Source organism: Sitophilus oryzae, unplaced genomic scaffold (genome assembly GCF_002938485.1).
Source record: "Sitophilus oryzae breed Bouriz unplaced genomic scaffold, Soryzae_2.0 scaffold_1442_pilon_pilon, whole genome shotgun sequence".
Lineage (NCBI taxonomy): Eukaryota > Metazoa > Arthropoda > Insecta > Coleoptera > Curculionidae > Sitophilus > Sitophilus oryzae.
Window position 1 is genome coordinate 6,488,880 of NW_022146107.1, and position 12,268 is coordinate 6,501,147.

The 12,268-nt window shown below is 32.5% G+C and overlaps 3 protein-coding genes across 4 annotated transcripts; 1 reads left to right on the top strand and 2 right to left on the bottom strand.

The window, feature by feature from the left end:
* The first annotated feature begins 77 nt into the window (after positions 1-77).
* LOC115877156 (mpv17-like protein 2) lies at positions 78-1,218 on the top strand. Its single transcript, XM_030893312.1, has 2 exons — positions 78-344; positions 432-1,218. The coding sequence occupies exon 2, from the start codon at positions 455-457 to the stop codon at positions 1,058-1,060; it is 606 nt and encodes a 201-aa protein (XP_030749172.1). The 5' UTR covers positions 78-344; positions 432-454; the 3' UTR covers positions 1,061-1,218.
* Positions 1,219-1,900: 682 nt separating this feature from the next.
* Positions 1,901-8,479, bottom strand: LOC115877157 (probable H/ACA ribonucleoprotein complex subunit 1). 2 transcript variants are annotated; one of them, XM_030893314.1, is made up of 5 exons: positions 8,330-8,479; positions 4,450-4,510; positions 3,229-3,246; positions 2,956-3,195; positions 1,901-2,021 (listed from the first exon to the last, which is right to left on the bottom strand). In XM_030893314.1, exons 1-5 carry the CDS (start codon positions 8,345-8,347, stop codon positions 1,981-1,983), a joined length of 378 nt encoding a protein of 125 aa, XP_030749174.1. In that variant the 5' UTR covers positions 8,348-8,479; the 3' UTR covers positions 1,901-1,980. The 2 variants fall into 2 exon arrangements, with proteins under 2 accessions (XP_030749174.1, XP_030749173.1); XM_030893313.1 differs by having other exon boundaries at positions 2,956-3,246.
* A 2,393-nt stretch (positions 8,480-10,872) lies between these two features.
* Positions 10,873-12,092, bottom strand: LOC115877162 (cytochrome b-c1 complex subunit Rieske, mitochondrial-like). The gene is made up of 3 exons (XM_030893319.1): positions 11,774-12,092; positions 11,425-11,705; positions 10,873-11,375 (listed from the first exon to the last, which is right to left on the bottom strand). The coding sequence occupies exons 1-3, from the start codon at positions 11,971-11,973 to the stop codon at positions 11,062-11,064; spliced, it is 795 nt and encodes a 264-aa protein (XP_030749179.1). The 5' UTR covers positions 11,974-12,092; the 3' UTR covers positions 10,873-11,061.
* Positions 12,093-12,268: the final 176 nt, after the last annotated feature.

Below are 12,268 nucleotides of genomic sequence, written 5' to 3' on the forward strand. Positions count from 1 at the left end.
TTGCAATAATCTGATCATGATTGTTTTCTTTGTGCCATGGATCATGATCATCATATACCCATAATATAAATATATGATGATCATGCTATTATCTATCATTTAAAGATCTATTATATAATTTCCTTTCTGCAAAAAATTAACCTATATAGTTTTGATCAGATTTTGATTTTTGATAACAAAATGGATAATTATACTTTGTGATTATACTCATTTAACTATGAATAAGAATAAGTTCTTAAATCAGATATCATATTATCTTTCTTAGGAAGATAATTTATTTAATTTCTAATTTTATTGTAAGCTTGTATTGAAATAAACCTCTTTTTGTTAAGTTTTTACGTGTGGTAAGTATCATAGTGTTTAATTTATCTCAGATTTGGTAAAAAATGCTCGTATTAAACCTATTACTATTAACAGTATTATACTTCTAGATGTATTCTTGATCTGCGAGCTGATGGCAGTACAATTGGGAAAAAGATTTAAAACAATTATTTTGCCAAAAGTGAGCCATATGTTTAACAAGTTATTTAGCGATAAATATTTACTTTACACAAATGTGGGTATATCGCTTTGTTTGTCAGGTGTAGGAGATATACTTGAACAAAACTATGAAATCTTCACAGAACAAATACCTAATTGGAACAAAGAGAGAACGAGAGATATGACCCTTTCTGGCACAACTGTGGGAGTTGTTTGTCATTATTGGTATAAGTTTCTAGATCGATCATTGCCAGGATATACAATAAGAATAGTATTGAAAAAGATTGTTATAGATCAGTTTGTTGGTTCACCACTTTGTATATCCACATTCTTTGGTACAATAGCATTGTTGGAGGGCTCCACTAAGGAAGAGTTTGTCCAAGAAGTTAAAGATAAAGCTTGGAGACTATACGCTGCAGAATGGATGATTTGGCCTCCATGTCAGTTCTTAAATTTTTATGTTTTGTCAACAAAGTACAGAGTATTGTTTGACAATCTTGTATCATTAGGTTACGATGTGTACACTTCTCATGTGAAACATGTACCAGTATGTACAGAGACTAAAGCCAAAGAATTATAGAACAGTTCATAGATACATTATGTTAAAATTTCAGGATCATACTGTGATACTTAAAACAGTTATATTTGTTTTTATTATATTAAGCATGATCATTGCTTACATTGTATTATAATTGTAAAAACAAATTACCTTTTCACATTAAAACATTTTACACCTGCCTTTTTTTGTTTCATATCATTTCATATATTGTAGTTATAGCTTATAAATTATAAGTACTTCTAAGGAGAAATAACATTATTTTACTTTAAACATAATACATTTTAAATTTGATACATGTTATTACTGTACCATATTCTGCAGCAAAAAAAAGTGCAGCTAATTTCACATTTCAAGAATTTAAGTATTGTCAGGTATTGTATATTTTTTAGAGGTTATTGTGTTTTATTATTATATAATTTAAGGTGAACTTGAAATTTAATATTTTTTTAATAGAGTTAGCACAGTTGTGCTAATATAAGTACATAGAGTTAGTACAGGGTGTGTGACTGTGATGCATTAAGAATTGTGAATCAGAGATATCTGAACCATAAACTGAACGATCGAAAAAAAAACGGCGTCTATAGTTGGCTTGGAATTTAGGATTGATGATATATGGATGATATCCCAGCCAACTCTGCCCCGTTTTTTTTCAGATGGTATATTTTTAAAGAAATTACAATCACGATACAAGGAAAACAATGTTTTTTTTGTATCATGAATTCCAATAACTAGATCAGATATCAGATTGTTCTTCAAAAAATGATCAATAAGATTGACCAAAATCCATCATTGGAAAATATATCTTAAAATAAATTACTATAATATAATAAGTTAACTATTCTGAAAAAAACGAGCAACAAATAATTAAAAAATAGGACGTTTATTTTTATTTGAAAATCATAATGTACATAATTATATTTTCATTATTTTTGTACATTTACCTAATATCCATGTGTTTGATATCCACCTTGATGACTTCCACCTAAAAAGTAATATATAGATTAATTATTTTTTATGTACTAATCAAACAAGTTTACCATATTCTTTATTGAAAAAACTTCAATTTATATACTTAATACAGACAGTTGTTGTCTGTTATTTAAAAAAAAGTAATTTATTTCATAATTTTTTAAATGCCAGTTACCGAAATAATATAATAATTTCTTTAGTTGGACAGACTTTAAATGCCATTTACCAAAATAATATTATTTTTGTTCTAGTTGGACAGACTATACATATGAAATAGTGACTAGTGATTGATAAAGCCATAAAGTAAAAAATAAAATATTTAGCGGTTTCATAAATATTCGCGTTTTAATTACATATTAAAACGCTCATGCATATGGCATTTCTACTCTGTTGAAAAACTCGCATGTAATATAATATTGCCAATATCCACAAAACCATTAAAAATTTTGAATTACTTTAAATACAAAAAATATTCATTTTTAATTTTCCATCTAACAAAGCAATAATATACAGGGTGTTTTATTAAAAAAAGTGAAAAAAAACCTTTTTTATATTAGAAAGCATGTCATATAATTTTGAACACCCTGTATGGTTCAAGATTACGATATTTATAGGAAAGTAAAGTAAAGACCTAGTATCCTTCCTAGTATAGTTTTGATTTCAGGAGGTTTCTTAGGAGTATGTAATTGTAAAGTGATCAGAAAGGAAGCCAAAAGTGCAACAATGTACAGGGTGTTCCATTTAAAAAACTCATCCTGATCCACTCAGAAAGGAGGATTCGTAATTAAATGCGGTTTGGTGTTTACTTATTGATTGCTTTGACGGATCGTTTAAATCGTTTTCCATCAAAATGGATATAAAATTAAATCAGAAGAATATAGTAATTGTTTGTTTCTATTATTTATTTATAATATCGTTGATAGGATTCCTCCGGTCAACGATCTTACCTCCTCCATGTTGTCCTCCTTGGCCACCTCCGAATCCTCCTTGTCCAGCACCGAATCCGCCTTGACCACCTCCTAAGCCACCACCTTGATGTCCTCCAAATCCGCCTTGTCCGCTGCTACCACCGAATCCACCCCGATGTCCTCCCTGGCCACCTCCGAAACCTCCTTGTCCACCTTGACTTCCACCAAATCCACCCTGATGCCCTCCTTGGTCACTACCAAATCCACCTTGGTGTCCTCCTTGACCACCACCATGTCCGCCTTGGTGTCCTCCTTGGCCACCATATCCATCTATTAAAAATTAATATCGATAATTGTTTTTGCTATCATATACAGGGTCCGGCAATAGTGTGTCGGGCTTTACATAGTCCTAAGATATAATCAAAATCTGTTTTGATAGTTTTAGAGATATTAATAAATAAATAAAATCAAAATATTTTTTTCAGCAGTTTTTTATGAAAACAAAACTATACTAGGTATTTACTATAGTTGGTCTGTACTTAACTTTGCTATAGATCTCGTAAGCTTAAAACATATAGGGTGTTAAACATCATATGCCAAACTTTCAAAATATAATATATTTAGTCCTAACCTAACCCTGTAACATCTTTTTTATTTAAAAGTATAAGTATAGATATAATATAGGTATATAAGTATTTCAAAATTTTAGACGGTTTTGGGCATATTCGTGGTATTATATTACAATATAGTTCTTTTAACAGTAATTTTTTACCAAAGTCATGTAATGATATTTCTCTGGTATTTTACCGTTGAAAGATCCATAATATGTAATAAAACCGCGAATATTTGCAAAACCACTAAAAATTTAAAATACTTTAAATACGAAAAATTTACATTTTTTAATTCTCCGTCTAACAAAGAAATAATATAGAGAGTGTTACATTTAAAAAAGCCAAGAAAAATTATTTTATATTTTAGAAAGTTCGGCATAGAACTTTGAACACCCTGTGTGGTTTAAGATTACGATATTTATAGGAAAGTAAGTACAGACCTTTAAGAAGGTACAGACCAACTGTAGTAAATACCTAGCATATACTTTTGATTTCAGGACATTTCTTGTATTTTTAATATTTTTTTTAAAAAGGCTGAAAAAATATATTATTTTATCTATTTATTAAGACCTCCGAAATTATCAAAATATATTTAGTACAATTTTAGGATTATGTAAAGTGATCAGAAAAAAAGCAAAAATGCATTTAAAAAAAATCATTTCGATCCACTCACATTTTTTGAGCCACCCTGTAAAATTTAAAATATTTTCCTGGTGTAATCCTAATACATATACTTTAGCTCTGTACGTAAAAAACTCCTAAGTTATTCATTACAAGAGCTACAGATGCCGAACCCTGGTTAATTATAAAAAAAAACATATCGATGGTTCTCTGCATGTCTGCAACACAGACCTACGAGTACTATCTATCGATGTAAAGATAATATAGTATCGAGTATCGATGCTAAAATTAGTCAAATTACCTTGTCCTCCTATAGATGGACTAGACCATGCTGCAACTACACTGACTGCCAAAATTGCTACCTGTAATAGAAAATACGAAAAAATTACACAACTTTCGACATTAATTAAATTATACGAATACATTTTAAATTATATAAATAATTTATTAAAAATAATTTGGATGAGCAATTGAAATGCAAATTATGCAACTAAGTAATTAAAATTATGTATTTTATAAAATAATTTCCTGGATCTAAAATACAAAAAATCACATTACTCATACAAAAAATACCAATCTTTATTGCCTTGACGGATCATGATCCAAACTTAAGCGATATAAGAACTATGAATGTAGAATGTTTAGGAGGGGAGTTAAAATCACCGCGACCTTGTACAGTACATCTGCAGTGGATTTGATGAGTCACTAGACAAGAGAAGTGTTTACAGAATCGGGCCTCTGCTAGATCTGTGTCTATGAAAGGAATGCGGACAAAAAACATTTAAATAAACAGCAATATATTTTATACGTCGACTTGACGAGACGTCACCGCAAATCGCTCCGCCCACTCATTTTATTGGCTACTGGCAAAATTGTAGAATTTTTATTGATGGAACGCGTTGTCTATTTTTTACGAAAAACATCGAAAGAATATCGTTCCCCTCTCACGGATACCCCGTAGCCACAGAACGGACAGACGTACTGTAGATCTATTGTGCGTTCCCCTTTCTTGAGTTATACCGAGTTATAACTCATCATATATTCTCAGGGCTTTAACAAAAGCCAGTATCTGAGACGGCTCCACAGAGGCCAGCTCTCCATCCTCGACATCAGACGTACCAAAGTTCATGGCACGAATGGTCGTCGTCTCGGCGCACTCAGTGATAAGGTGTTCTGGTGTTTCCCCATTTTCCCCACAAAATCTGCATTCGCCGTTGTTTCTCAGCTTCAGAAACCCCGTTTATCCTGTTAGAAACCCCGTGACAATCCGAAGATTGTTTTTACTTAAATCAAGGAAAACCTTTGATTTTTCTCGGTCGTAAGTTCTGAGGAACTTTTTCGAGTGTCTTAGACCGTTGGAGGACACCCATTCCAAGTTACGGATGGAGTCTTCCAGATTCTTCAGTTCCGCTTTCAGTTGGTTCCCGTTTGGAAAACAGAACTGTTCTGGTCCAGTTAGTGGAGTGTTCGCTCCTTTCCTAGCTAGATCATTTGCTTTTTCATTGCCTTCTATACCTTGGTGAGCAGGCACCTAGAGTAGGAGGACTTTATTTTCTTTGCCTAATTTGTTGAGCTTCTCTAGGCATGCTTTGACCAACTTCGAATTGATGGTTACTGAGTTGATCGCGTTAAGTGCTGCTTGACTATCAGATAGGATGGCAATTTCCTGTTTTCGATAGTTCCTATCTAAGATAAATTGTACGCATCTTTCGATAGCTATAAGGACTATACCTATATAACTATTTGAACAATATTATAAATTAATATAAAATTGTATGATATAAGGTATTGTAATAATATAAGGCTGTTTGCAAGAGTGATGGGTGACACTGGTCTTGGTCTTGCATAAAAAGCAATAATAAAAAAACAATACTAGCCAAAACTACTTTTATAAAAATTAATGTGGGTAATTTGTACTTTTATTTTTGTTCGGTTCTGTTGGAGCGCCGACTTAAAAATGCATCGACGTCAGTTCAATCTAATATCGAAACCTTCCAATTGAAGCTGTAATTAGCTTAAAATAGTATTGACTTTTAACCTACGTATCAGTTAAATACATTTGTGTTTGGTCAGTTAAATTTTAGTATACAGTTAACGTAATTAGAATGTATAGAGTCTCTAGAGGATTTCGATTCCAGAAACACGTCTATGAGTTTTTTCGCCAAAAAAACGAAAATTTGGAATTTTTCGAAAAAAAAATTCGATTTTTAGTTAATTAACATAATTTCTTGGTAATATATAGAAACATAGGTTGTAAAAGAAAAGCCCAGAAAAAAATCCGGTAGTTCCCAAAATTTAAGCAAAAACTACTTTTTTTAATTTTCAAAGTAAAACAAAACGTCGTTGGTAAAACAAAGTAAAACAAAACGTTTATCTTTTTTATTTTGCACGTAGAATCATAGTAGGCGCTTGCCAACATACAGTACAGTACGTCTGTCCGTTCTGTAGCTACGCGGTATCCGTGAGAGGGGAAACGATATTCTCTCGATGTTTTTCGTAAAAAATTAGACAAATTTGCAAGTGGCCAATAAAATGAGTGGGCGGAGCGATTTGCGGTGACGTACTCGCCAAGTCGACGTATAAAATATATTGCTGTTTATTTAAATGTTTTTTGTGCGCATTCCTTTCATAGACACAGATCCAGCAGAGGCCCGATTCTGTAAACACTTTTCTTGTCTAGTGACTCATCAATCGTATACAAATAGCATAAGCTAGACAGGAAATTTCTTGCTACGGAGCTTACAGAATCCCACTGCAGATGATCGCGGTGATTTTAACCAGCAGATGTACTGCACATCTGCTGGATCTGTGTCTATGAAAGGAATACGGACAAAAAACATTTAAATAAACAGCAATATATTTTATACGTCGACTTGACGAGTACGTCACCGCAAATCGCTCCGCCCACTCATTTTATTGGCCACTTGCAAATTTGTCGAATTTTTATTGATGGGACGCGTCGTCTAATTTTTTATGAAAAACATCCAGAGAATATCGTTTCCCCTCTCACGGATACCGCGTAGCTATAGAACGGACAGACGTACTGTATATCAACTTAAAAAAATAACAAAATATTGATATATAAGTAAACTGAATTTTTGAAGTTGACGAGTCGGTAGAAAAATGGAATTAAGCTGAGGCAATCTTCGCGCGATAGTTTTTACAATTTTCAAAGACCGTTGTCTCAACAAGAATGCCGTAACATCAGTCGACAATTTCTCGTTGGTATGGAGAACTTAAATGTGGACGGGTAAGTTTAAGTGACGATCCCCAACAACGGCAGTCACTCGATCAGCAAAACATCGATGATGTTTGTAATCTGATCCAAGAAGATCGGCAGGGCAAAGAACACAATTCAAACAATTTTGCTTGAAGTACTAACTGTAAATAAATTATTTGGACACCGCATCTGTTGACGGAAGAACAGAAAGTAATTTAGAGTCAATTGGTGTCAAAAAAATCTAAACTGTTTAAACGCAGGAAAAAAATATTTAGTATTTTCAGAGGTGATGATCCTGAATTTACTCTTATAAACCCGAAAATAAACGGCAATTGGCTGCTTGGATATTCCAAGATGAACCAATACCCACGATAGTTATACTTCTCGAAGAGTTTCCAAAAGATGGTGACATTGGTCTCAAAAGCGTGTCATGTGCCAACAATTCCTCTGCAAGATGAGAGAACTGTGTTGACCATCCTCCATACAGTCCCGACCTAAGTCCTAACGACTCTTTTACTTTTCCAAAAATTAAAATTGAACTGCCTGGTGAAAACTTCCAGAGTTCCAGTCCCCAAAAGGCATGTTAGTGCCTTCAAAAACGCTATTTTAAAAGTACCAACAAGCGATTTGAATAACTGCTTTCAGAAATGGTTCCAAAGGATGCAAACATGTACTTATCTTCATAAGGAATATTTCGAAAAACAATAGTGTTTAAAAGTTTAAAACAAGTTATTATTGTTTTTTTTCTGCCTCTATATGCAAAATATAAAAGACAACACTCGGATACCTGATGAGCCCAGGAAAAAATATCATTTGTTAGTATGTACGTTGGGCTAAATATCATAAAAGATATGTATGTAAATCATCTAGAAAATCATTGTAGTATTTCCTGGGGCGGGTTTATTGTAGTAGTTGTAATTTTGGATAAATTAAATGAATTGGTGAAATTATATCTACTTACGATTAGATACTTTGCCATGATCACTGCGTTATTCAAACGATTCAAACTACTACTGAAATTTTGTTTTCTTAGAGCAGAGTTATATATTATTTTTCGTACTAAAATTAATAGGATGTTAATATGTTGTCACAACAAAATTGAAATCACTGCAGGGGTCACAGTTTTAATTGGAGATAACCTAAGCATCATCTCTGCTTTCTTATAAATATAATTCATAGAAATGTATACCACGCAGCGGTGTGCATATAATAATTTTATTGCTGGAAATTCTAATATAAATAATAATAATATGTATAATTATTGCGTGCGATTCCCCTAATCGTTTATTATAAACATATTTTATGATAATAAAAAACCGGGGAAAACTTTCCTTGGTCCAAAATTTTCAGATTTTTACAAACATTCATATTTTCAGTAATATAGCAGGGCCTATTTTTCATCTGGTCGGGCCCTAAGGCACAAGCAAAAATTCGGGCCTTCTTTTCCAATAAAATTCAAAAATTCTCTTGTTAGATTGGGTTAAAAAAATAAAACAATTATTTTTATTTTTATTTTTTTAATAATTTTAAAAAATAAATAAACATTATTATATTCAACAAAATAAATAATGAAAAAAAAAATTATATCAATCTAAACATAATCTAAAGCTTATTTTATTTAATTCTATTTTCTTTATCAGAGGTAGGTAACTGTTTTTTTTTCTTTGCTATGTAAATTTACATTTGAAATTATGAACATTTTACAACCTTTAACGGGCCCCCCAGACCACTTATGGTAAAATAGGCCCCGAATAATAGCTCATTTGTCAAGATTTTTTTTTAACAGTTGGTCTTGGTGTCTCTTTAAGCTTCAGTTATTCAAGTACCTACCGTATGATCGAAAAAACGGCGTCAGCGATGGCTATGAAGCGAAGATCGCAGCCTGCGAGGGCCGGTCGGACGTTCAATAGCCCTAAAACTACTCCTATGGAGGGCTCAAAAGCTACACAATCCGCCTAAAAAGTCAAGGTCGACGAATTGCGCCGATACTTGTGTCTTTATTTACTGGACTATCAGCCATGAAGAAATTGTAAAAACTAAGTACATTATTAGTAAATAACTGTAATTAACATACTTGGATAAAATAACTGATACCATTTTGTATTTTCCATTGAAATAGGTCAAGCATTAATTATATTTTTATTTTTGCATTTCTATGTTTTTTTCACATAGTTTTTGAGAAAAAAAAATTATCATTTTTTTTCAAGACGTCAACAAGACCTACAAAATATACAGGGAGTTCCAATGTACCGTGGGTATTTACGTTGATAGAACCAGATAGAACAACTAAAGTACGTCTACTGGATCTGTGTCTGTGAAAGGAATTTCAAGAATTCAGACACAATATTTGAGTATGATTAATTTACTACCAAACACTTTGAATAAACAGCAATGATATTTTATAGATCACTATCTATTTTTATCTTCAATCTTAAGTACTAGATATCAAATTTTACTATTAATTAAATGCATTTAAATAAATGGCTACATTGTTGTGATACGAAGGCTTTGACGAAGGTAAACTCTTATTTTTTTTCAGTAATCATTATCTTCAGGGTTTAGAAATTAAAAAAAGCAATGGCTATCCTACCTAGACCTGTTCGGTGTTGAGATTTGAACACCGTTTTTTTTTTTAGGTGTTGATGACCACCGGTGTTTCAGTCGGTGTACCGATGTCAACACCGACACCGGTGATTATCTCAATACCGGTGTTCATTTCACCACCGGTGTTTATCTCGACACCGGTGTTAGGTTAGGTTGGGTTATCTCAACACCGGTATTTATCTGAACACCGGTATCGCTATGAACACCGGTGTCGACATCAACATTGTGTCGGCAGAGGTGTCGGTGTCGATGGTGCCGTTTGTTTGTTTTTTTTTTAGTTTTTTTAATCTAATATTTTTTAGTTTATTTTACAGCTACGAATTTTTGTTTCTTTATGTTTTGTTTTGTTTTCTGTTTATTTTTGATTAAACAATTTTTTACTTGTTCTTTATCTGACGCTCCCACTTTATTTTAGTGATTAGTCTGGCAAAAAAAATATATTTAAATTTGAAAGATTTAAGTTAAAGTCGGTGCGCTTTAATAAACGATAAAAATAACCACCGATACGACATTATTATCAGGTTTATTTTGAACTTGTTAATTAACATTATTTCTTCTTTAACCCGTTTACCAAACACCGTTGTCGTAGTCAAAACCGGTATCGAGATGAACACCGGTGTCCAAACCAACACCGTTGTCGAGATGAACACCGGTGTCAAGACCAACATACGGTGTCGAGATGAACACCGGTGTTGTAGATGAACACCAGTGTCGGTGTCAGCCCAGCACCGGTGTTAAAAACGGTGTTTGGAACAGGCCTAAATCTACCCCCAATTATCTTTGACAGTTAATACAAAATGGTTAACTACATATATTACATAAATAAGAGGCAAGTAAAAATGTTTTATTTTAAATATTTTTTATTTTTGAAATAAAATATAAACAAGTGAAAATACAGGGTCTCATTAAACTTTTATTTAAAATTATATCACGTTCAAAATTTTATTTTATTTTAAGAGAAAGATATTACACAAGTTAGAACAAGATATCAAATATTTATTTATAATTAAGCTTACTATTGGTATTGTAATTTTGTTATTTTCAAATTATTCTTAAATTTTGTTTTTCTCTTAATAGACATTAATATTTTCAACCAACTATTAGCAGGCCCTCATTAGCATATGTGTGTTCTGGAACTTCTAAATTTAGAGGAGCAGGACCCTTTCGAATTCTTCCAGAAGCATCATAATGCGATCCATGGCATGGGCAATAATATCCACCAAAATCACCAGCATTAGCAATTGGTACACAACCCAAATGGGTGCATACACCAATTACAACTAAAAATTTAGGGTTTTGTACTCTCTCATTATCATGTTGAGGATCCCTGAGAGATGAAACGGCAACAGATTGTTCACTTGCAATTTCTTCTGCAGTTCTGTGACGAATAAATAAAGGTTTACCTGAAAGAAAAAAGTATTATATTAAATAGTAGCATAACATTGTTTTTACCTCTCCATTTAAAGGTAACTGATTTTCCTTCGGGGATATCTGCCAGTTTAACCTCAATTTTTGCCAAAGCAAGTACATCAGCAGATGCACTCATTGAACTAACAAACTGTGTAACTAATCCTTTGGTAGCATAGACACCGCTCGCCCCTAAAGCTCCAGATATAAGATAGGTAAAGTTTTTTCGGCTAACTTCCGAATCTGAGCTTTTAACTTCTGGGTCTTTTACACTGTTTTTACGATAATTGCTCCAATCTGGAACATGAATGTCTGTGTGGGCCCATCTGAAATGGTTGAGAAAACATTAACTTCTAGATCTCATATGAATTGTTTTACTAATGATAATACTGACCTAATTTGAGATGTAACAGCCGGGCCTGAAGAGACAGAAAAGCTTGCATTTGGTAAAGATCTGCTCAAGGATAGAAGGGAGATACTTTGAGGAGCAACATTGACGACTTGTTTTTTTGGTAAAACGACATTGGCAGTCGATACATTTAATTGGTTACTTACAACTTGACTAACGGATCGAAGGTATCCTGATTTTATCATCGTAGGGAAAATTTTTATGGTATTTAATAAATTATGTTATGCAACAAGATCGAAGTTGCTTATTCAACCTACAAGTTGAATGAAAATTACGTCGGCCAATGGGCAAAGCAGCTGTCGAAAATTACAATGTTCTATGGTCAGAAATTAAGAAACTATTATAACCTGATTATAACATAATTTTATGGCTAATGATCTTAGCTTTTTATTATTAAATTTCAAAAAACAAAAGTACCTTTTCTCTGATAAATAGTGTTTGATGTAAATTATCAGTGTCTGATTTATTGAATATTACAAA